At 43.8% G+C, this 26103-nt stretch overlaps 1 protein-coding gene across 2 annotated transcripts in view; it reads left to right on the top strand.

Annotated features, from left to right (window-relative positions):
• Positions 1-1015: 1015 nt before the first annotated feature.
• Positions 1016-26103, top strand: part of PKP2 (plakophilin 2) — a 114253-nt gene continuing 89165 nt past the window's right edge. Inside the window, exons 1-3 of one of the 2 annotated variants that reach the window (XM_023208942.3) lie at positions 1016-1341; positions 19644-19756; positions 20129-20826. In XM_023208942.3, coding sequence (XP_023064710.2) covers positions 1119-1341; positions 19644-19756; positions 20129-20826 — 1034 coding nt within the window. In that variant the 5' untranslated portion in view covers positions 1016-1118. The remainder of the gene's footprint in view (positions 1342-19643; positions 19757-20128; positions 20827-26103) is intronic. The other variant, XM_023208943.2, reaches the window with a different exon arrangement.

The raw sequence follows: 26103 nt of genomic DNA, 5'->3' as shown, positions 1-26103 counted from the left end.
GACAAGTGGCTTTGGTTGTAAACTTTAAGGTCAAGGATCCTTTCTGTTGAGCTTAGCTCTCAAGTTCTCAGTAGTCAACTGCAGTGAAACATAATTAATAGCACGATAAATACAAGTTGTGGAAGATTCGATTGAAAGTTGGAGGCCCTCTCCGTGGATCTCTCTACAAAGAACCTGCAATAAAGAGGACTTAATCAACGTTAAAAGGGCTATTAAAAAAGCATCGTCTATTAAAATTCATTTCCTCTCTAGAGCCTCTTGCTGGAGTTTCTCTGTGTGGGTGTGTTCGTAAGAGAGGAATGGGTGAGCAAGAGTACTGGGTACAATTCGTGGATCTTCAAGAGAAAACAGAAGGTCTCAATGAAGAAGAACATATGTTTCTGGGACTGCATCTGTGCAAAAAGTACATAGTCCTGAAGTTGTACTAAGAAAAAAACACTCTCTTTAGAAAGTCTTTTATTTCACACGTCATCTTCTTGGTATATTTCCCTCATATTGCCCTTTCCGCCTGACCAAATAGCCCTTTTTCACCCTTAGGTCCAGGAAAACCAGGAAACGTTTCCAACAGTCCGACAAAGCCTGACTAACCAGACATACTACTCGCTCGGGAATCCCGGAGGCAAGCCTCAGTCTAAGAACAGGAGTGACTCTCCAGGGCGCACCTGCCTGCAGGGCAGCCCCTCCCTGCATCAAGCGGAAATCCACCCTGTCCAGCGCGGGGCGTGGGCAGAGTGGGGCGCGGCCCCGGCAGGGCAGGCGGTATCCGCTGGAACTCCGACAACGTGCGCGACCCCGGGCGAACCGCACCCCTCTCCCCACCTCCCCGCGGGCGGGTACAAGTCACCAGGTGTCCGCGCGCGCGGCAGGGCCCGCCCCCGGCCCCCGGGCCCGACTGCGCGTGCCCGGCCGGAGCCGCGCCCCCTCCCCAGGAAAGGCCGGGCGTCCGGCCCACGAGGCCGAGCTCCCCCCGGCCCGGGCCTCTCACCGGCGCAGGGGGCGGGCCAGGGGCGGGGCCGGACCCGAGCGGGGCGGGGCTCGCGCCAGCGCCCCCAGCTCCGCGGCAGCTTCGCCCGCGAGTCCCGAGGCAGGCGAGCGGCTCGGTCGCCCCCACCGGCCCCATGGCAGCCCCCGGCGCCCCAGCTGAGTACGGCTACATCCGGACCGTCCTGGGCCAGCAGATCCTGGGACAACTGGACAGCTCCAGCCTGGCGCTGCCTTCCGAGGCCAAGCTGAAGCTGGCGGGGAGCAGTGGCCGCGGCGGCCAGACCGTCAAGAGCCTGCGGATCCAGGAGCAGGTGCAGCAGACCCTCGCCCGGAAGGGCCGCAGCTCCGTGGCCAACGGTGAGTGGAGCCCGCCGCTCCCCGGCGCCGCCCCCTGCCCCGCACCCCGTCACCTCTTCCTATCCCGCCCTCACCCCGCGTGCTGGGAGTGCCGGACCCCATGTTCTGCCCACCTGTTGCTCGCCGTCCTCGGTATGACCGACTTGCTTGTGGAAAGCACTCTTTTCCATAACCTATTACTCAGCTTTGTCATATAGGTACCTATATATATTAAATATTGTACATATCTATCAGTGTTAAAAGACCTCACTTCAAGATTTCACCTCTTTTTCTACTCCCCTCGTCCACACCCCTCGGTGGTGCAGACTTAATTTGGAGGTTCAGGGAGTCTATAAACACCTTGAGATGCTATGCAGAATTTTGGTATGTACGATCTTTTTCTGGGAGAAGGAGCCCTTCACTTTTATTAGATATGTTAAATAGTTCATGACCCTCATAAATATCTTGGGGGGAAAAAAAAACCGACAGCACTGGCGCTCCTACAACCTATAAATTGGGATTGTGTTGTCTTGTGCAAGTACTTCGGGACGCTCCACCCTGTGTAGGAGGCGAGTTGTGGATCTAGGGAGTGAAGAAAGTGGCTAGGAGGCTTTGGTCCAGGGAACAAACACGCCGAGGGGGAGGTAGGGGACTTTGGCCCTGCCGGCAACAGCCCTGCCCGCCTAGCTGCGCTTCCCACCCCCACCAATGCGGGTGTGGTGCAAGGCTGATCCCTCCAAAAAATTAAACCCGGAGGTGAAAGGGGTGTAAGCACACACACGCACACTATGTTCGTGATTGATAGACGGGGGAGGTGGAAGGGAGAGAAAGATGGCAAGCCACTTGTAAAAATTAGAGATCATGATGTATCCTTTTCTCCCTGCTGAAGTCAGGTGATCGGATCAACTCAGTAACCCTTGTTTTACTTGTTGTTGTGTGTGTGAGTTTGCGTTATAAAAGCACTATGTTGGCTTATTATAGCAAAAAGGAGAGGAAATAAATTGAGCAATTAAGTTGGAATATCTGTTTCCTGCAATGTGCAATTGTTTCTGTATGAAGTAAACTTGGGCATTGGCGAATGTAGGCTAACCCATTCTAATTTCTACTAGGAAAATAGAAAAATTCTAACAGGCCAGACCACAGGTTTCAAACAGCAGAGTCTGGGAGGCTATACTGTTCGTGTAAAAGAATCCGAAAGGATCAGGTAGTCAGTGTTAACATACTTGAAAGGTAAAGAGAAGATGTTCAATGATCGTAGTTAATATAACTGAGGGCCTACTATGTGCCAAGAATTGGGCAATGTGGTTTGCATTCATTTGAGATATATATATATTTAAAAACTTGTGAGCTAGTATTTTAATCCTCATTTTACAGATGAGGAAACTAAGCAGTTAAGTAACACTGAAGCTCACATAGATGGTAAGTGGCAGAGCTGGTATTTAAACTCCCAAACCTGATTTTTAAACTTATCAGTTTTATCATTAAGTTTTAAAATGATTAATACAAAGCGGGATTTGTTAGATGCTAAGCCTCTCCATGGCTCCCTCCCATTTTTCTTTAATAAAATTGAGGAATTTCTGAAAGGCTAGGGAGGTCTAGAAAACACAGAACTGCTGCAATACATGGAGGGAAAGACCTTATGTTTAGACTTAGGAGTCTGACTGAAGACTCCAGGATGAGTGAGGCCAGTCTTTGATGAGTGGAGCCATCACACCCATTCATTCTCTGCGCCCATAGGTCCAGTGCTAAACTGAAATCAAATCAGCTTCCTCTGCGTGGAGGGAATGGAGCCATGAACAGAAGAAAAGGGAATGTTGCTGAGCATCTACTATGTGCCTATTTCAGAATCTTCATTATATTCTTGAAACAATTGTGTGAGATAGATATGAGAATGTATCTCACATATGAAGTATGTGTCTGTCAGCATTGGTTGGAAATTTAATCCCAACTCCACACACAATCTGTTCTCTCTACAATGTAATGCATCACCTGTGGTGAATTCAGCAAGCATCAAATGAGTATGTTGTTCATGCTGGGCACTGTGCAGGTGCTGAATTAAGCACAAAGACTCTGCTTGATTTAAAGCAAAAAGTTTAAAGAAGGAAGTCAACTGCTAGAAAAATACATTACCAAATAAAAAGTAGTAAGTGACCTAAAAGAATGGCTAATATATTAATGGAGTTTAGAAGTGTAAATTGGCCGAGCATGGTGGCTCATGCCTGTAATCCCAGCACTTTGGGAGGCCAAGGCGGGAGGATCACCTGAGGTCGGGAGTTTGAGACCAGCCTGACCAACATGGTAAAACCCCATCTCTACTAAAAATACAAAAAATTAGCCGGGCTTGGTGGGGGATGCCTGTAATCCCAGCTACTCGGAAGGCTGAGTCAGGGGAATCGCTTGAACCCGAGAGGTAGAGGTTGCAGTGAGTGGAGATCCTGCCGTTACACTCCAGCCTGGGCAAAAAGAGCGAGCGAAACTCCGTCTCAAAAAAAAAAAAAAAAAAGATAAGTTACTCCTTGTAGCAGGAAATTTTGAAAAGCTTCTGGAGGCAGATCTCAAAAATTCAGTAGGACTGGACATAGGGAGGTAACTGGAGAAAAATCATTCTAAGAGGGAACAGAATGAATATTTCACAGTTCACAGAGTTGATATGGTAGAACAAAGGGTGCTATCTTGGTCCTTCTGCTATAATGCTTGGGGCAACTACTTGACTGGCTCTTCCAACTAAGGAACAAAGCGTTTGAAATATTTTGATTGCAACAGAAGCTTTCCAGTAAGCTGAAATACACTCTGCAGCCTACACAGAAGTACAAATCAGGCAAAGAGATAAGGCAGCAAACAACACCTACTTACTTTAAAGCCTCAGCTTTCTGAGACTCAAAAAGGAAATCAGCTTCAAGGGAATTTAACATTAGCATGCCATGAAACAATTACCAGGGGTGGTTCCTATGTATTGTTTAATTAAAATTCTTTGAAAAGGTCTGGGGGCTCCTGGTGGTTCTGAGTATAATTTTTATTATTTGCATATTATTATCCTGTCTCCCAAGTTGAAACAGACAAGCAATTTTGAAACAGTGCTGGTCTGGAAAAAATCCTGTATCAACATAAGAAATTCCAGGAAGAAAAGACCCTGATGTTAACTGCTATTAGCTCCAGGGCCCTAGAGAATTCTGAGTTGTTGACAAACCTGTATGGCTGAGACAGTGGATAACCTGCTGAAAACAGAGATGAGATAAATGTGACTGATTTGTTGATAAGTATCTTGCAAGGGTCTTTAACCCTTTGACTTCTTTCCAATGCCTTAGTGATTTTCATTGTAAATCACTCAGTGACTTTTGGTGTTATTTTTAACTGTGCTGAACATTTTAAAGTTGGCTGTAACTCTTTGGGAAGGGGGCCTTCAGAGGTGTATAGCAGCATTGTGAAGTAAGTCTGTATTGTAGCTAATAGTTAAAATATTTTGCTGAAATAAACAGAAGACATTTAAGAATTGCAAGTATTGGCAAAGGGAAAAATTAAAAGTGTCCGTATTCTATTTATTACACTTGCCTTGAAAGTACTACTTGTTACATAGTTCTTCCCCCGGGGTATCTGAGTAGAGAGAAAGTTGTGTTTTAAATTGTATTTACTACTTGCAGAGGACAGTGAACAATCTCCTAATGCAATTTACAGCCTCTTTGAAAATCCACCATAAAACTTGAGGCACACTATTATCTTAGGTGATTTCCTTGGTGAAGCTGCTTTTCAGTATCTGTGATCAAAGTGAATTCTGGGCCAGGCGCAGTGACTCATGCCTGTAATCCCAGCATTTTGAGAGGCGGAGACGGGTGGATCACCTGAGGTCAGGAGTTTGAGATCAGCCTGGCCAACATGGTGAAACCCCGTCTCTACTGAAAATAAAAAAATTAGCCAGGTGTGGTGGTGCATGCCTGTAATCCCAGCTACTCGGGAGGCTGAGGCAGGAGAATCGCTTGAACCTGGGAGTCAGAGGTTGCAGTGAGCCAAGATCACACCACTGCACTCCAGCCTGGGTGATGGAGTGAGACTCCATCTCAAAAAAAAAAAAAAGTGAATTCTGGAGAGAGAATTGAAAATTTGCTCAGGGTAGCAAAGGAAAGGTAGTTACTAGGTGCTACTGTTAAAAAAAGTTAGACACTGTTCAAATTCTGCATAAATTCTTCCTTTGACAAAAAGGAATCCCAGGAATGAAGCAATTCTGGGGAGCAAGGTGACTAATCATTCAGAAAGTAGGAGGGATCGGGAAAGGAAAAAAAAGGGTGAGATGGTGGGTGGCAAGGTCATGGCCCTCTGCTCTGAATGTGAGGTGTCAGTAGCACACTGGATTAAATGCACCTCTGTATCTGTGTAATATGGCCTGTGAGCCACTTTTTGTCCAGTGCCAAGCAGATTGAGTTCGGGAAGTCCAAAAAAAGTGTGTAGTCGTCTTTTGTTTTTATTTTTAAAGAAATCCTTCTGATTATAGTAAGTCAAATGAAATAGAATGTTAACAAAATGGTAGTTACAAAAAAAACACCAAACTTCATACCCCTGGAAATGTTTAGAACACATCTCTTAGGGGTGAAGTTTTGTGTGAGGGTAAAGTAAGGATGCTTCAGAATTCATGGAACTGTAAGTAGACCCAGAGTAACAGGGTTTGATTATGAAAGTACATTGTTCTATGTGTGACAGATAAGACGCAGGAAATTACCTTAAAGGGAGGAAGACTGTTCATTTAGGCTTTTAAAAGACCTTAATGTTATCTGTATGCCCTGTGCTAGGAGTTCCACAGTCATGGGAACAGAGGGTAGCCTACTTGTATTAAATATTCTAGGTATTTGTAGTTCACATTTTCTCAAGTTTTAGATAGCAACTTTACAGTTTTTTCTCAGTTATTAAAATAAAGCTATACATACTTACATTATTTTATCTTCACTTATTTTTACATTGATTTTACCCGACAGTTGAATTCCTAGTCTGATCAATACAAATTGTTAAAAGTTTTGATTTTTTTCTCTGAGAGAACAAGCATACTATTGGCAGCCTATCTATGATAGTAATGAAATATAATAAATATGTTGCTGAAACCTCTGGAGTTTATAAATCAGATGATTAGGCCTATAAGATGGTTTATTTCCATCTCAGATGACATTCAACAAGTTTAAATTATACAATTCTGAGACCAATGTTGGACTTCTTCAGGTATATTGTGCATGTTTGCAAATGTATGAAGATAAATACCCTACTTCTCCTGGGGAAGTAAATTAGCAGTAAAAGACAGCAATGCAAGTGGGAACAGACAATAAATTAGGAGAAAACTTTATTTTTCTATTAGAGTGAGCCACCTGGCTCGCCTGACTAGTAGAGTAAGACTACTAAACAGAGTATCAAGTGTTCTCATAATAGAAACATTAAAAACCTGTTGTGTATCTTTTCTTTTCTCTTTTTTTTGAGACAGAGTTTTGCTCTTTTTGCCCACACTGGAGTGCAGTGGTGCGATCTCGGCTCACTATAACCTCTGCTTCCTGAGTTCAAGCGATTCTCCTGCCTCAGCCTCCCGCGTAGCTGGGATCACAGGCACCCCCTACCAAGCCCGGCTAACTTTTTGTATTTTTGGTAGAGACAGGGTTTCACCATGTTGGCCAGGATGGTCTCGAACTCCTGACCTCAGGTAATCTGCCTGCCTCTGTCTCTCAAAGTGCTAGGATTACAGACATGAGCCACTGCGCCCAGCCTGTGTATCTTTTCTATAATGCCATTTCTGTTGATTAGATACTGGACATAAAAACAGTCGTAATGTTCTTAAAGTGTTTAAAGACAAAAGCTTGAGAGTTCAATATGTAGATTTAAATAAAAATGGACAGTTGGAAAAAAGAACCTTAAGCATTTGAAAACACAACCTGCCATTACTATTAAAATAATTCACATATTTATATTCTTGGAATAATCAGCTTTAGACTTAACGACATCAGTTAATCAAAGCAGTCACAATCAAAGTTCTGCAGTTCCTTGATTTCCAGATTGTGTGGATGAAAACATTCATTTGAAGCTTAGGAGTATTTTTTTCTGAATCTCTCAGTAAACTATTCATGGGGTGGGTGAGGGGGGGTGCATCAAGCTTATTGGATCTTGATTACTTTTTTTCATTGAAGAATGAAAACAAATGGGAACTTTTCTTGACAGATAATATGAACTTATTTTAGGCCACCAAAATATTACAGATAAATACACAAGCCATACAGATAAAAGAATGATAGTAAACATATATTATTCAAATGTAGAAACAACCTTGCCAAAATGAACAAAGTCAGCTTTTCTTTCTTTCTTTTTTTTTTTTTTTTCTTTTTTTGAGATGGAGTCTCGTCCTATACCCAGGCTGGAGTGCAGAGGTGCGATCTCGGCTCACTGCAACCTCCACCTCCTTGGGTTCAAGCGATTCTCCTGCCTCAGCCTCTCAAGTAGCTGGGATTACAGGTGCGTGCCGCCACACCCGGCTAGGTTTTGTATTTTTAGTAGAGATAGAGTTTCACCGTGTTAGCCAGGATGGTCTCGATCTCCTGACCCATCGATCCACCCGCCTTGGCCTCCCAAAGTGCTGGGGTTACAGGCATGGGTCATTGCACCTGGCCCAAAGTCTGCTTTCCTAATAACTTAAGAAGAAAGTCTGCCTACATTTGGGGGGAAGCAACTTTTCTTCCTCTCCATATGCCCAGAATGACAGAGAACAGTCGAAACTATTTGAGCACCTTCCATCTACCCCAAGACAAAAGCATATATGTGACTATCATACTCACATTTTAGTTCCATTCTGGTGAGCCACAGAATAGATACCTGCCTGAATGATAAGCGCAAACTGAATTTGTGTAACTAGGATATTTCTAATGTACAGGTAATCTGACTAATCAGCAATTAACTTGTCAAGTACTGATGCAAGACTGTGCTAGAAGTGGTAGTGTAAGATACAGTTCTTTCTGTCAAAATCTCCTTAGAAGAGAAAATAACCTCTTTTTGCTTTAATGTGGCTCCGCTCCAATCCATTCTCCACACAGCTGCTAGAGTGAACTTTCTAAAATCTCATTGCATCATTTCCCAGCTTAAATTCCTTCAGTTTCTTGCTGTTATCTACAAGAGTAAAATTATTGAACACAGCATTCCAAGTTCTTCGTGATCTGATGCCTGCAACTTCTCAAACTTCATCCCTGGGGCCACTACCGTTGCTCCCTACCAAACACACACGGGCAGTTTATCTTGCTTGGTATTTCTACCCCTCCCCGTCTCCCTTCCTTCCTTCTCTTGCCTGGTTAACTCAGTCCAGCTGTGTCCCTTATAGGCAGCCTCCTTTACTCCTCTCCTCTGATCTTGAATGCAAGTTAAAAAATTTGATAATTGTGATGTTTCCACAGGGAAGAAACATGAAAGTACAGGAGTTTTGTGAAAATACATTTGACAGATTTGGTGGATTTAAAGGAACAGACCAAGCACGGTGGCTCTTTCCTGTAATCCCAGCACTTTGAGAGGCCGAGACAGGAGAATCGCTTGAGGCCAGGAGTTCGAGGCTGCAGTGAGCTCTGAATGTACCACTGCACGTCAGCCTGGGAAACAGAGTGGACCCTGTCTCAAAAAAAAAAAAAAAAAAAAAAAAAGAGGCTGAGCATGGTGGCTCACGCCTGTAATCCCAGCACTTCAGGAGGCTGAGTCGGGCGGATCACCTGAGGTCGGGACTTCGAGGCTAGCCTGACCAACATGGAGAAACCCTGTCTCTACTAAGAATACAAAAAAAATTAGCCAGGCATGGTGGCGCATGCCTGTAATCCTATCTGTTTGGGAGGCTGAGGCAGGAGAATCACTTGAACCCAGGAGGCAGAGGTTGTGGTGAGCCGAGATCACGCCATTTCCCCCCAGCCTGGGCAAAAAGAGCGAAACTGTCTCAAAAAAAAAAAAAAAAAAAGTTGAGATAGCAGTTATAAATCAGTTGGGAAGGGTTAGCCCTGGCAAGTGAGAGGCAGGGAAAATATAATGACTTGAAAGTCATTACAAAGAAAACCTCTAGTAAGTATTTTTTTTTTTTTTTTTTTTTTTTTTGGAAAAGGGTCTCCCTCTGTGCCCCAGGCTGGAGTACAGTGGCGCAGTCTCGGCTCTCTGCAAGCTTCGCCTCCCAGGTTCACGCCATTCTCCTGCCTCAGCCTCCTGAGTAGCGGGACTACAGGCGCCCGCCACCGCACCCGGCTAATTTTTTGTATTTTTAGTAGAGACGGGGTTTCACCGTATTAGCCAGGATGGTCTCCATCTCCTGACCTCGTGATCCGCCCGTCTTGGCCTCCCAAAGTGCTGGGATTACAGGCGTGAGCCACCGCGCCCGGCCTCTAGTAAGTATTTTAAAGCAAAAAATAATTTGTGAGTTCTATAAATTCACTTTTTTAAATACTATTGGGAGTATAATGTGATATTTGCCATTGAAGTTATAAAGTCTTACAAGTCTTAAAGTCTTATAACTCAGCAAATAAATTGGCAGGAATGCCAAAGTAAAGACACAGTTACAGAAATGAACAGTGTATTCATTCATTCATTCATTCGTTCATTCATGAGATAGCGTCTGCCTCTGTTGCCCAGGCTGGAGTACATCTTGACTCACTGCAACCTCTGCCCCCTGGGCTCAAGCCATTCGCTCACCTCAGCCTCCTGAGTAGTTGGGACTACAGGTATACGCCACCACACCTGAATAATTTTTGTATTTTTTTGTACAGACAGGGTTTTGCCTTTTTGCCCAGGCTTTTATGGAATTCCTGGACTCAAGTGATCCGCCCACCTTGGCCTCCCAAAATGCTGGGATTACAAGCATGAGCCACCACGCCTGGCTGAGAAATGAACAGATTTAGATACTTCCAGGATATTTCTATTTAATACTTCACCAGGATGCCAAATTACCAGTTTATAATAACAAATTCTACAATTACATATTCTAATACCTCAAACAAAATATGACATGAACACCTGTAATATAAAAGGGCCATTTAATGGCTCACACCTAAAGTGCTGGCACTTTGGGAGGCTGAGGCGGGTGGAACTCTTGAGGCCAGGAGTTTGAGACCAGCCTGGCCAACATGGCAAAACCCCATCTCTACTAAAAATACAAAAATTAGTCAGGCGTGGTAGCACACACCTGTAGTCCAGCTACTTGGGAGGCTGAGGCACAAGAATCGCTTGATCCTGAAAGGAGGAGGTTTCAGTGAGCCAAGATCGTACCGCTGTACTCCAGCCTGGGTGACAGAGTAAGACTCCATCTCAATAAAAAAAGTGGGAGGGGGACACTTAAAATGTATTTTTGTCATTACCTAGAGCAGTTATTTGAGGATTGCCCCCCAAATGTCATAAATTGGTATATCAGAGGATAGTTCTTGAATTGCTTAGGGGACCTCCTGAAAAATAAGGACTCTAGTGGCCTGTGTATTGTGTGAGTGATAATGGCGATGGATTAGTCAGTCGCACACTGGCACGTGGAATGTGTGGCCCACTCTTGCAGGAGAGCTATTCTCTCCCTGGCATATTCAACTTTGTAAGAACTCATAGCCAGTGCTTTTCAGCATGTACCTGATACACCAAGTTGTTTCTCATGGTTGATTATGTGAGCTAACTGGTCACAAAATACAGCACTGTACAACTGTTGGTTAAATTTTCAATAGTATAAAACTTTATTAGACTTTCATCTGCTTTGAAACAAGCGTTCACCACAGTGTTCCCATTTTTTTTCCCTTTTGAGACAGAGTCTTGCTTTCTGTCATGCAGCCTGGAGTGCAGCGGTCCAACATCAGCTGACTGCAACTTCTGTCTCCAGGGCTCAAGCAATCCACCCACCTCAACTTCCTAAGTAGCTGGGACTACAGGCCCATGCCACCACGCCCAGCTAATTTTTAAATTTTTAAATTTTTTGTAGAGACGAGGTCTCACCATATTGCCCAGGCTGGTCCCAAACTCTTGGACTCAAGTGATCCACCCTCCTCAGCCTCCCCAAGTGCTAGGATTGCTAGTGTGAGCCACCCCGCCCGGCCAACTATAGTTTTCTAAACCAACAAATTCTACTTATTTTCCAGCCTAAGCAAATGCTTACTTGGGCTGTTGTGGTTTCCATCAATATCTGGTTGTTCTTGGAAAGTAAGAAGACAAAATATAGTTTTAAAAAATATGTAAGTCCAAGGAAATGAATCAATCCTATGTTTTATGCCAACACAGGCAGACAAAAAACAAAAAAAATTCCTTCACCAACTCAGGAGTACGGGCATACTTACGGTCTTTGATAAGTCTCAGCATATTTTATGCTTTCTTTTAAGCTCCTACTTTTGCTAGTAAACGACTTTAAGGATCCATTCAAATATGAATTGTTATACAAATTCCTCCTAATAAGTGTCAGGATCCCATGTCTTACCTGGAATAACATGTCCTCAACTTTACTGTAATAGGAGAAGTTAAATCTTTTAAGATTTGTGGAGAATGAGAGCTATTGCAAGCCAGAGATTACTGTAGAAAGACCAAATACAGGAAGACGATAAGCTTTTAGACTTTCAGGCTCTCTTTCCTTCTAAAAGACCATCGTGAATCCACACGGTGAGGACAACTGCTCATGGTTGTTAGCCCAATTACCTGCAGCGTTTAAATCAATACTAGTAGTGAACACCTGCTGATTTCTGTGCTTACGTTTAACCACACCTGTTTCTCTGGGGCCCTCTACACGCATCTTCAACTCCAGAAATCCTCATTTTAGAGCTCAGCGTGAACCGAATCACTTTTTTTAAACCACACTCAGTGCTAGAAGATTAAAAGAAAAGATGCTTTTCTGAATGTGAGTGCTCCTCTCTTCTCTCTAATGGAAGCAGGCTGTATAAAGGTCTTGCTTATTTAGCAATTCTCTGTCATCTGCTTACTGTAAGAGAAACTGCAGTTGGTTTTTTAAAAATATGCCCAGAAACAGGTAATGGAACGGCAATAGAGACTTGTCAATTTGATTTCATAAATATATTAAATCTAACCAATTACATAATAAAATTGTTCACAAAACTGTGATTATGAAAATTAACTTAGTTGTTTTTTTTTGAGATGGAGTCTTGCTCTGTTGCCCAGGCTGGAGTGCAGTGGCACAGTCTCACCTCACTGCAACCTCTGCCTCCTGGGTTCAAGCAGTTCTCATGCCTCAGCCCCTAAGTAGCTGGAATTACAGGCGCCTGCTACCACACCTGGCTAATTTTTGTATTTTAGAGATAGGGTTTATATTTTGTGTTTTAGAAGAGACAGGCTTTCCCCATGTTGACCAGAGTGGTCTCAAACTCCGACCTCAAGTGATCTGCCCACCTTGGCCTCCCAAACTGCTGGGATTACAGGCGTGAGCCACTATGCCTGGCCTCAACTGAGTATTTTTAACCCTAACAATAATTCATTATTTCGAGCGGTGTTTGTATTGGTGACCAAACACAAAGCTCTTTTTTTCCATTAACAGCTGCTTAGGAATCATATCATTCCAATGAACATTCAGATTGGGAAAGGGAGAAAATTACATTGTCCTGTGAAGGCTTCACCTCTGCAATCTTCTGAGGAATTTAGAATCCTACCACCATCCAAACAGACCTCCCTCACCATTACCCCCCAACCCCCGCAATTGGTTTGACCTGAATTGCTTGTTATTTGAGAAGGGTGGAGTTTAAAGTTACTCTGCAACTACCTACTTCATTTTCCTTAAAATGGGCTCTGTAATATGTGCATGGTGTTTTTAGAAAAAACAATTTAGGTAATGTTGCCTGAGCCCACGTTAATTTGAAATATTTCCTAGTAAAACATCCCCTCCTTTAGGAAACATCGAAAGCACATTATGCACTGTGCAAGTGAAACGAATGGCTGGAAAACACAGTAATGTCATCGAGCTCCTCAGTGGCAGGTCAGTCAAAAACCAGAAAAAGTCCAATTCAAGACCAATGGTAAACTTAGCAGAAAAAAAGCTGCTCTACAACACAGTGTAAAGCATGCACACTAGTTTATCCTTCTTATTAGAATAGACTAATTCATGAAAAAATGTGAAAAACAAATTTTTATGACTCAAATTCTATTTAAAAACCTTATCTCATTTTTGCATTTTGCTTGAGTAGAGGAGAAAAGTTTTCTTTTCTTACCTGTCACCAGGTTTATGCCTGAGACCCCATAACAAAAGACAGATTAACAAGAGAAAAGCATAACAAATGTATTTATTATAAGTTTTATGTGACATGGGAGTTTTCAGAAATGAAGACCCAAAGAAACAGGGAAGACTGTATTATTTATTTTTTTTCTTGAGATGGAGTCTCTCTCTTTTGCCCAGGCTGGAGTGCAATGGCGTGATCTTGGCTCACTGCAACTTCTGCCTCCTGGGTTCAAGCAATTCTTCTGCCTCAGCTTCCCGAGTAGTTGGGATTACAGCTGCTTGCCAACACGCCCGGCTAATTTTTGTAATCTTAGTAGAGACGGGGTTTCACCATGCTGGCCAGGCTGGTTTTGAACTCCTGACCTCAGGCGATCCGCCGACCTTGGGCCTCCCAAAGTGCTAGGATTACAGGCGTGAGCCACCTTGCCTGGCAGAAGACTGTGTTTTTATACAGTCATGCAGAAGTCTGATGAGACAAAGGTGGGCCTGATCTAATGGTAATAAACTGAGGGAATTTAGCAAGGCTTGTTTGTTCAGATTCTTCCCTTTGTGACATTCCTTTTCTCCAGGTATAAGAAGGATCCTTCTGGAATGAGTCTTTGACCTAATTCAAAGGAAGGTCAGCTTGATTTTATAGGGTCTGCTTCAAGGGAGAAGGGATGAGAGGAAGGCATAAGGGTGCACTTCCTGCGCCTTTTGCTTCCTCAAATGCCAAGTACTGTATTTTGGGATGACATGTCCTGAAACCCATCACTTCACAATTTTGAAAGCGTTTGAGTGTATGCTTTCTCAGGTAAACCTCTCTCAGCCGTCCTGTTAGTAGCTGGAATTATGGGAAACAGGCATCTAACTGATTTGTCCAGATACATACAAAGTGGTAGAATAGGGGTTCCAGGTGAAGTCTATGGATTTCTTCAACGTTGGGAATATGCCTACTTCTTTTTCGAAATAAACACATCCTTTGAAAGAGAATCGCACCTCAATTTTCAGTGTAAGAAAATCTGGATTTTCATGTTGGATTTGTTTAAAGCAGGATACACCTGTGTGTATAGTATGTTTTTGTTTGCTTTCTTGCTTCTATTGTCAGAAAAGGACATGGCTGAGTTATTTTATATGTTCAGCAGTCATCACGATAGCATCTTATTCTCTGATTGAACAGAAAATGACTTAAATTCATTTCCATCCTTATGTTTACTTTAAAAAAATTTTTTACTCAGTCCAAAATTTCTTTAAAATCTTAGAACACAGCCGTTAATTCACTTTTAATCCACCATACTGATCTCAAACTCATGACTGCCTAGGCAAATTAATCTGCATTATTTGTTGTTTGAGATTGGCTATTTATCCAGAAAAACCATTGATTGCGCCAACTTGCAGGCTGAATATCTGGAGTCACATCTTTCATGTATATTCCACAGGAAGAGTGTCTGTGGTTTAAAAATTCAATCTTATTTTTTTCCCTGGTTCCAACTACCTTGTTATTTTGGGAACCATTAAACCAGTCTCAATTCATTCATCTGAAAACTGAAGAAGCAGCTTTCTTCTAAAAACTTATGTTGGCAAATAAAGAATTAATATTTACAGAGTATTTGGAGTTTCATAAGTGAAGGTTTTAGAGGAAAGAGAAAATGATTTTTTTTTTTTTTTTTTTTTTTTTGAGATGGATTCTCGCTCTTGTCACCCAGGCTGGAGTGCAGTGGCCCAATCTTGGCTCACTGCAAGCTCCACCTCCCGGGTTCCTGCCATTCTCCTGCCTCAGCCTCCTGAGTAGCTGGGACTACTGGTGCCCGCCACCACGCCCGGCTAATTTTTTTTGTATTTTTGGTAGAGATGGGGTTTCACCATGTTAGCCGGGATGGTCTCGATCTCCTGACCTCTTGATCCGCCACCCTCAGCCTCCCAAAGTGCTGGAATTATAGGCATGAGCCACCGCACCTTGCCAAGAGAAAATAATTTTTTTGTCCACATATCAAAACTATAATAATAATCCCTCTAAGGCCTTGAGAAATGACAATGTCATAGTAGCCACCACAGCAAAGACCAGGGGAAAGGAGGAACCCAGAGTTCAACCCTCACTATTCAATCTCCTTGCAATTTAAAGCAGGTAGTTTAAGTTTCCCTATTTATAAACAGAGATGATAGCTGGCTCCGCATCACAGAATATTATAAAGGAACATAAAATAATTTGAGCTCCTTAAAAGAAAAGCCACATTGAAATGTAAGGAGTTCACGCAAGTTGCTTTAAAAAGCCTTAAAACTCACAGCAACAACGTGAATGTTTAACATCAGTTAAACATTTTAGTTCAATAAGCCTAATTATAAAACACACTGATGAATTAGCTATGTGATAGGATATACTGTTTTACTGGGTCCTGTCCAAAGATTGTTATACATGTAGAAAACCTTTGTAGGAATCTCAGCTTCAAGATGGAAGAAGCATGCTATTAGCTATTCCTGAATATCTACCTACTCCTGGAATTAGGGCAAGGGTGTGTTCCAGGTGATGATGGGCTAGAGGGGCTGATTTACAGAATTTGTCTTGAATTCCTAAAATTGCCTGCTTTCATCACCTGCCATTTTATTATACAGTAACAGGAATTAATGGTTCCAGCTACCGTCCATAAATGACCGTTAGTATTTTGCCATTCTAGATTGTCCCTGACTTTCCTAATTCAGTTATCATGTGGTATAAAGGTTTGAACATGGATAGCCCTAAACTAATTTTTATAAAGACAGTAAATTGGATTTCTTATGTATCAGCTATCTAATAATGTTCTGCCTGGCCACAGCCTTTGTACAAAGGATTGTTTTATTGGGGGTGGGGGTAGTGTAAGCACTCTCTCCAACCACTCCCCCTACCCCGACCCCTTCCCCTTTCTGCATACTCCCAATGCTGAGGGTACTCTGGCCCCCAGACTCTTCAGGATTAGAGCCTTTTTCGTTCCCTGTACCTGGCCTGCTAACCTCCTTTCCCACACCAGCAGGGCCCTTGCAGACCTACCTCCCTAGTGACCTGGGGAGGAGAGAAGGAGTGCAGAGTAGAGGATAAAGGGTTAGCCTAGGCATGAGCCTCAGCTAACGTAAAATAATAATATGAGGCTGGACACGGTGGCTCACAGAGGCTGAGGCAGGAGAATTCCTTGAACCCAGGAGGCGGAAGTTGCAGTGAGCCGAGATCGTGCCATTGTACTCCAGCCTGGGCAACAAGAGCGAAACTCCGTCTCAAAAAATAATAACAATAATATTAATATGAGTTGTTTTCAACTTATTTATAATAATAAATTGCAGCGTCCTTAAGGATCCAACTCTTTTTTTTTTTTTTTTTTTTTTTTGGGCGGGGGTTCCCTCTTTGTCCCCCGGGCTGGAGTGCAGTGGCCGGATCTCAGCTCACTGCAAGCTCCGCCTCCCGGGTTTACGCCATTCTCCTGCCTCAGCCTCCCGAGTAGCTGGGACTACAGGCGCCCGCCACCTCGCCCGGCTAGATTTTTGTATTTTTTTAGTAGAGACGGGGTTTCACCATGTTAGCCAGGATGGTCTCGATCTCCTGACCTCGTGATCCGCCCGTCTCGGCCTCCCAAAGTGCTGGGATTACAGGCTTGAGCCACCGCGCCCGGCCAAGGATCCAACTCTTAATGCGTCCTTAATTTCTCTCTTAAATTGGCTGTGGGGTCATGAAAAAGATTGCTTTCAAATAAGGGAGGCTGAGGCAGAAGGATCAGTTGAGCTCAGAGGTTGGAGTTCAACCTGGGCAGCATAGTGATACTCCATCTCTAATAAAATGTATGGAAACAAATTGTTTTTCCTTATTTAAGATCCAAGTTCCAGCCATTCTTTGCCATAGAGATTAAAAATTAAGTGGCTGCCTGACCTTTTGCCAGCCCTTGTGGAGAAATCAAGCCCCTGGAAACAGGAGATGCCTGGTTTATCTCAACTGCCCTTGTCTCTAGGGTGACAGTTACAAGCCTGTCACTGCCTCCTCATAAGACTCCTTGAGGCCTGAAAATTGTTTATCAGGCAGATTGTTTGGCTGTAGGAAATAAGGACATGTGTACGAACATAATTTGGGATGGATTTAGACTTTTTGGCTCTCTGACAAAAATAATTTCAAATTACCATTCTCCCTCCCCTTGAATATATCGTCAGTATTTTGAAATTTTGTCTTTATAACAGTTTATTGGAAGTTATGTTGATGTGTTCCCATTGCACTAGAAAGGAGCTGCCTGTGTTGCTGTATTCTCAACATCTTTCATGAGTCTCTAAAGCCTAGAAGAGTTAATTGAGTATATTTTCCCTCCGATTTCTAAAAAATGCTACATGACAGAAAAAGAAATTTCAGTTAAACGTAAGAAGTAGATATTACTTGGCTTTTGGAGATTGTTGATTATTTTGATTAGCCTTTTTTTAAGGCAGTAAGAGAAAACTCAAAAGAAAAAAAAAAGCTGAGAGAAGGATAAAGGAGGCAGAAGAGGGACACAATATACTGCTTTCCACCACTCCGCACTCCTCAGAGGAGTATTTGAAGATGTACGAGACAGGCATCTGTTGAATTCCTGCAGGCTTCACAGAGCTGAGCACAAAAGACTGGCTCCTGTCTGTGTTTTCATGAGAGTGGGCTGGCTATTAGACCACCAAACACAGGAGGGGCCAGGTGATTCCACAAAAGGAGCCATTTGGATGGAGTATAGAGGTTGATTTCCTTTCCTGCCTAACTCTCCTGTTGCCAAATATCTCAACCCCAGTGTTGGCCTTAAGTTGATCCATGTTTCCCTTGATCATGCTGATCTGCCCTGTTCTTTTTCTTGTTTTTGTTTTTTTTGAGATGGAGTCTTGCTCTGTCGCCCTGGCTGGAATACAGTGGCACTATCTTGGCTCACTGCAACCTCCGCCTCCTGGGTTCTCCTGCCTCAGCCTCCCGAGTAGCTGGGATTATAGGCGTCTGCCACCACACCCGGCTAATTTTTGTATTTTAGGAGAGATGGGTTTCATCATGTTGGCCAGGCTGGTCTTGAACTCCTGACCTCATGATCCACCCGCCTCGGCCTCCCAAAGTGCTGGGATTACAGGTGTGAGCCACCACGCCTGGCCTACCCTGTTGTTTATACAAGCTGCCTTATCTAGTAGTGCTGAGTCACCATTATATTTATTGCCTACACCTGCTTATTCCAAGAAGCTTCCCAATTCCTGCCCTGGGAACAGAGTTCTGTGACTTGGGAAACTGAATTTTATAGTCCGGACCACCTAAACCAGACAATGAGTCCCAAATTTTTCAGCACTATAACAACCAATTATTTTTAGATTTTTGTGAATCTCCTCTCCCTTCTTTTTCTTTTTTAAATTCAACTTCATTTTGAAAACTTTTTTTTTTTTTTGAGACAGAGTTTCTCTGTTGTTGCTCAGGCTGTAGTGCAATGGAGTGATCTCAGCTTCACTACAACCTCCGCCTCCTGGTTTCAAGCAATTCTGCCTCAGCCTCCTGAGTAGTTGGGATTACAGGTCCCCACCACCACGCCCAGCTAATTTTTTGTATTTTTAGTAGAGATGGGGTTTCACCATGTTGGCTAGGCTGGTCTTGAATGCCTGACCTCGGGTGATCTGCCCGCTTCTGCTTCCCAAAAGTGCTGGGACTACAGGCGTGAGCCACCTCACCCGGCCAAAACTTTCTTTTTGAGACAGAGTTTCGCTTTTGTTGCCCAGGCTGGAGTGCAATGGTGGTGTGATCTTGGCTTACTGCATCCTCTGCCTCCTGAGTTCAAACGATTCTTATTCCTCAGCCTCCTGAGTAGCTGGGATTACAGGTGCCTGCCACTATGCCCAGCTCATTTTTGTATTTTTAGTAGAGATGGAGTCCCCATGTTGGCCAGGCTGGTCTCGAACTCCTGACCTCAGGTGATCCACCTGCCTCTGCCTCCCAAAGTGCTGGGATAACAGGTGTGAGCCACCACGCCCAGCTGAAAAACTTTTGTAGAGAATGTTTTGATAACCTTTGATCACTTGCCATATCCCAGGGTGGTGTGAAACTAGCATTTAAAAACATTAATGTACATGTAATACTTGTTCTTGGCCTCCATTACTTAAATTTAAGTTTAGTACATCATTGTTATGCAGTCTGTAAATATTAATTAGCCCACTTATATTCTGAGTTATTTTAATATTTTCTTGATTGCAGGAAATCTTCACCGAACCAGCAGTGTTCCTGAGTATGTCTACAACCTACACCTGGTTGAAAATGATTTTGTTGGAGGCCGTTCCCCTGTTCCTAAAACCTATGACATGCTAAAGGTAGGATATCAAAGAATCTAACCCTAGTAATCAGATTACCATGAAAATGTTTCAAACTTCCTAAGATTATTTTGGAGTGTTTACTTTTCCCAAGTATTATCATTTCCTAAATGAGCTTTAAGAAAATTGATTTTTGTGAGGATACCATGGAAATCTAGGGATGTTAAACATTCTTACATCCTAGTGCAAATAAGTATGACTCAAGTCAACCAAGTCTTATTTTCAAAAAGCCTTTACCCAGAAAGGGGCAAACTTCTCGTCATCTGATTCAGAGAAACGGATGTGTTGGGTAATAGTCCCAGAGCAATTAGTCCTCAGCAAAGCTGAAATCTGATTTATGCCTCCTTTAAACTTTATTTCTCTCATGTGCAGGCTGGCACAACTGCCACTTATGAAGGTCGCTGGGGAAGAGGAACAGCACAGTACAGCTCCCAGAAGTCGGTGGAAGAAAGGTCCTTGAGGCATCCTCTGAGGAGGCTGGAGATTTCTCCTGACAGCAGCCCGGAGAGGGCTCACTACACGCACAGCGATTACCAGTACAGCCAGAGAGGCCAGGCTGGACATACCCTGCGCCATCAAGAAAGCAGGCGGACCGCCCTCCTAGTGCCACCGAGATACGCTCGTTCCGAGATTGTGGGGGTCAGCCGTGCTGGCACCACAAGCAGGCAGCGCCACTTTGACACGTACCACCGACAGTACCAGCATGGTTCTGTTAGCGACACCGTTTTTGACAGCATTCCTGCCAACCCGGCCCTGCTCACCTACCCCAGGCCAGGGACCAGCCGCAGCATGGGCAACCTCTTGGAGAAAGAGAACTACCTGACGGCAGGGCTCACCGTTGGGCAGGTCAGGCCACTGGTGCCCCTGCAGCCCCTCACTCAGAACAGGGCTTCCAGGTCCTCCTGGCACCAGAGCTCCTTCCACAGCACCCGCACGCTGAGGGAAGCTGGGCCCAGTGTCGCCGTGGATTCCGGCGGGAGGAGAGCGCACTTGACCGTTGGCCAGGCGGCGGCAGGGGGAAGTGGGAATCTGCTCACCGAGAGAAGCACTTTCACTGACTCCCAGCTGGGGTAAGTCCCCTCCTGACTCTGCAGCTCGGTCATTGCCAGCACATTCTGTTCCCACAGCCCTGACAGCATGAGCTGGCACTTCTGGGGCTTGAGAGAAAGGCTTCCAGAGATAAGTGATTAAAATAATGACTTTTCAGGCAGCTGCCTAATTGACAGATCAGCCTATTTACCTCGGGGACAGGGGCCAGGCTACCTGCTCACATGGCAGCTTTGTGCAGAAATGTGACATTTAGTCCATCTGTTCCAGATTAGATGCTGGCTGAAGGGACCCTACCCCTCAGCCATGTGAAAATCTGCTCTAAACTCCAAAGTAGGCCAAGAAATGGAGAACTGCACGTGTATTTTCTTCATCATCCCATGAAATAAAAGGAAAAAATGCTTATTCCTAGTGCTAAGTGTGAACCTCAAATGCCATTTTGATAACTGTGACTGTAAAAAGAGCTAAGGAAAGATGGCTAGATGGCTGGCTTCTAGATGTCTCTTTTCTTCCTTTGATACTTGGTACCTTTTACATTTCTAGTGTCAGTGATTTGAAGGGGTATTCTTTTGCCCATACTAAATTATTAAAATAACTGAATTTTTAAATCATTCCTTTCCCTTCCTATTTACTTTATAGCTTGACTAAATTAGCGTTTGGAACTTAACCCTTATTCAAATTTAATGCCTGAGCACAAATTTTATAAACTGAGCACGTTACTAAGAGAAAGATTGAGAAATGGATGGCTGATTAGATCAGTAACTCCTGCAATAACGATCTAACATGATTAGGATAAAACATCAGATATGTTATTGTCATTTGATTGCTAAAGTTGTCTAATGATAGGTGTTACCTCTAAACATCCCTTCAAGTGAAATTGTACAGCATGCTCACTGACCAGGTAGGCATCATTGATAAACTACTTCTCAAAATGATGAAGGCTAATCTAATCTTAACACAGGAAATATTTTTTATGATGTAAAATTCACCATGAGATTTGTAACTTTTTTTTTTTTTTTCTCTTGGCAGCCCAGGCTGGAGTGCAGTGGCGCGATCTCGGCTCAGGGCAAGCTCCGCCTCCCGAGTTCGCGCCCTTCTCCTGCCTCAGCCTCCCGAGTAGCGGGACTACAGGCGCCCGCCACCACACCCGGCTAATTTTTTGTATTTTTAGTAGAGACGGGGTTTCACCGTGTTAGCCAGGATAGTCCCGAAATACTGACCTCGTGATCCGCCAACCTCGGCCTCCCAGAGTGCTGGGATTACAGGCGTGAGCCACCGTGCCCGGCAAGATTTCTAACATTTCTTATAGTAAGCAGACCTTTGGCAATATGAGCATACTTACCAAGAGGAAAAATGAGCCAGGAGCAGTGGCCCAGGCCTGTAATCCCAGCACTTTGGGATGCCAGGCGAGCAAATCACTTGAGCTCAGGAATTCAAGACCAGCCTGGCCAACATGGTGAAACCCCATCTCTACAAACAATACAAATATTAGCTGGGTGTGGTGGTGTGCGCCTGTGGTTCCAACTACTCGAGAGGCTGAGGCGGGAGGATTGCTTGAGCCCAGGAGATGGAGAGTGCAGTGGCACAATCTTGGGCCACTGCACTCTAGCCTGGAAAACACAGTGAGACCTCGTCTCAAAAAAAAAAAAAAAAAGAGAGAAAGTGTAGCAGGTCATTGTTTATGGAGGAAAAAGCTGATAAAGGCTTTTAAACAGGTAATTCAAAATTTATGGAATGCCTACCATAGTCTAGGATTTGTGATAGCCACAATTTTACCAAAATGATTTTAATGGTAAAAAAATTATTATCCGACATCCTCCAACAGCTGGCATTGTCTTCCTCCATCTCTGTGCCCCTTGCTTCTTGAACCACCCTGTCACTTCCCAGTCTCTCGTCAACCCACTGCAATATGATTTCAGTCCCCTCCATTCCACCTAAACGGTCTCCTGACAAATTATCTGCTACATTCTAAGCGGACACTATATTGAGTAATATAAGCAGTCCTTATATTACTCAACCTGCGGGTGGTGTTTGAGACACCATGAAATTTCTCATCCCTTGGTTTTCAGGGCACTAGCTTCCCCTGGTTTTCCACTCAGCTCTCCAGCCATTCTTTGTTAGTCTTCTCTGCATGCTCCCTTTCTGCCTGCCCAAAGGAGGCATCTTCAGTAACCCTTCTATTCCAAGTCTTGATGCTCTTCCAGAGAGGCCCTGTGTACCTCACTTTTATCCTTATAGTTCTCAAAGTTTTGTCTGCAATTCCATCCTCGATGCCGAATTCTGTACCTATATGAAAATGTAACAACCTCCTACATATTTCAAACTCAGCATGTCCTAAACTAAACTCATCATCTCCCTGTCTTCAACTTCCACCCGTCTCCTCCTGCTATAGTCTACCATTTTCAAACCTGGAAGTCATTCCGATCTTCTCCCTCTCTAGTCACCTATCACCAAGCCATATTTTTCCTTCTATAATGGGTCTTGAATTTTATCCTTCTTTCCATTTCCATTACACAGGCCTCTCTGCCTCTGGTCTTGCTCAGTCAGAACCGTTCTCTAGGACTGTCAGAATTATCTTTCCACGTCTGATTGTTTCTCTCCCCAGTTTATAACCCGTCCATAATTCCACTAAGTGTTCATGCTTTTAGGCATGACATACGGGGAGAGGCCCATTGTGTTTTCAGCTCTGCTCATCACGTCAGCCTCTTCTTCTACTCTTCTCTGCCGTTCACCACCACCATCCCCAAACATACCCACATAACCAATACCCAAACCACCTGGAACCTCTTTACTTTCCTTAATGCAAGATATTCATCCGTATTCATTCTCTCTCTCTTTCCTTCTTTCCCCCCACTCCAGACCTTTACATATACAGCTCTGTTTTTGTCTGACCACTTATTATTCTGGATTTAGCTCAGATACCGCCTTTTTTCTGACCACTTCCTTCCCAGTCTAGCTTAGGTGCCCCAGATGGGAGCCTTGTGAGCCTTGTGTGAGTGTCTCTATCAGAATATTATATTGTGGCTCCTCATTTGCTTATCTGTTCTCCCTCTGGACTTTGAGCTTTTTGTGAGTGCTCAATCATCTTTATATTCTCAGCACCCTAAAATGGAAGTAGGTCTATAGTAGGCACTGTATAAATATATGATGAGGCCAGGTACAGCGGCTCACACCTATAATCCTAGCACTTTGGGAGGCCCAGGCTGGAGGATCGCTTGAGCCCAGGAGTTTCAGGCCAGCTTGGATAACACAGGGAGACGCCATTTCTCTTACAAATAAACAACTTAGCCTGGCATGATAGTTCCCAAATGTGGTCCCAGCTCCTCCAGAGGCCAAAGTGGGAGGATTGTTTCAACCAGGGAGGTTGAGGCTACAGTGAGCTGTGATTGTGCCACTGTACTCCAGCCTGGGCAACAGAGTGAAATCTTATTTCAATAAATAAATAAGTATATAGTGAAAGAGTGAAGGAATTACAGAAAGGAGAAATGAAATATAAGCTTTACTTTTTGCCATCTAGGTTCTTTTGTTGCTCAAATTCTACAAGTATTAGTTATACTATTTTTGGATTATTGTTTTAATAGACAGGGCAAATTGTATTAGAATATTTAATCATATTTTAAAGAATAGAAGGAACACTTGGGGGTCAAGAAATTTAAAAATAATGAGTAAGAAATGTGTTCCTGAGATTTCCCCAAATTCTAGAGAGTAGAAATCATAGAAATCAACTTTTTTCTCTGATTTTGAAAGGAAAAATTAGCTGTCTGTGAAAAGGAGAGGGAACCAGAAATATTTTGTGTAATGAGGAAGATACATGCCCAAGGTGGTGCCTGTGCCTACCTGACCTCCCCCTTTCCTCTGCTGGGCTCCAGGCCTCATTTCAATTCCCCAGGCTGCTCCCTGGGACACCTTCCCTGAGACCACACACTGTGTTCTCCTTGGTCCTGCATTGTCAAACTCTGTCCAGCCCCTAGTTTGGAGATTTAAGTTTTTATGCCTAGTGAAACTCCCACATGTAAAGGAATATTCTTTCATATATGTTGAATATTAACTGGATAAAACCATAAACCTGCATAATGACCTAAGTTATTAAACAACGGACCTGGCTTTCCAAAAGAAGAATGGGTGGTTAAACGGTTACTAACGCAGCTAAAAACTGAGACTTGGAATGTAAGAGAGACAAACTGATGAAACCCATGTTCTAAATCAAACTGATGAAAAAGGTTTAAAGAATCACCACAAAAAAATTCTAGATGAATTTTTCTAAAACCATGATTTATGACCTGTTGGAGACTGATGGTTCTGCAGATGAGTATTAGGGTCTTCATAGGTCCTTCCCAGTAAACATCACAAAAGATGAAAATGGGCCGGGCGCGGTGGCTCAAGCCTGTAATCCCAGCACTTTGGGAGGCTGAGACGGGCGGATCACAAGGTCAGGAGATCGAGACCATCCTGGCTAACACGGTGAAACCCCATCTCTACTAAAAAAAAAAAAAAAAAAACCAAACTAGCCGGGCGAGGTGGTGGGCGCCCACACCTGTAATCCCAGCACTTTACGAGGCCAAGGTGGGCGGATCACTTGAGGTCAGGAGTTCGAGACCAGCCTGACCCACATGGTGAAATCCCATCTCTACTAAAAATACAAAAATTAGCCAGGCATGGTGGTAGATGCCTGTTATCCCAGCTACTTGGGAGGCTGAGGCAGGAGAATTGCTTGAACCCAGGAGGCAGAGGTTGCAATGAGCTGGTATCATGTCATTGCATTCCAGCGTGGGTGAAAGAACAAGACTTAGTCTCCAAAAAAATAATTAAATAAATAAAATTAAAGATGAAAATTGAATGGGATGTATGATGGTCTAGGAGAAGAGCAGTGAAAAATAGGATATGTCATCAAGTGCTAGGTTGTGTGATACATATTAGTGTCTGCAGAAATTTAAAGAACACAAGAGCAGGGCTGGGCATGGTGGCTCACAACTGTAATCCCAGCACTTTGGGAGGCTGAGGCTGGCAGATTGCTTGAGCCCAGGAATTTGAGACCAGCCTGGGCAACATGGCAAAACCCCATTTCTACAAAGTGCAAGAATTAGCTGGGCATGGTGGTGCATGCCCGTAGTCCCAGCTACTCAGGAAGCTGAAGCAACAGAATCACTTGAGCCTGGGAGGTCCAGGCTGCAGTCAGCCATGATCGCGACACTGCACTACACCCTGGGCAACAGAGTGAGACCCTGTCTCAAAGCAAAACAGATAAACAAACAAAACCCACAAGAGCATTGTACTTTGGGATTAGTTGAGGGAGACTAAGC

Source organism: Piliocolobus tephrosceles, chromosome 10, assembly GCF_002776525.5.
Source record: "Piliocolobus tephrosceles isolate RC106 chromosome 10, ASM277652v3, whole genome shotgun sequence".
NCBI classification, from domain to species: domain Eukaryota; kingdom Metazoa; phylum Chordata; class Mammalia; order Primates; family Cercopithecidae; genus Piliocolobus; species Piliocolobus tephrosceles.
Note: the sequence above shows the minus strand (reverse complement) of the source record. Positions and strands in the feature narration are given on the sequence as shown.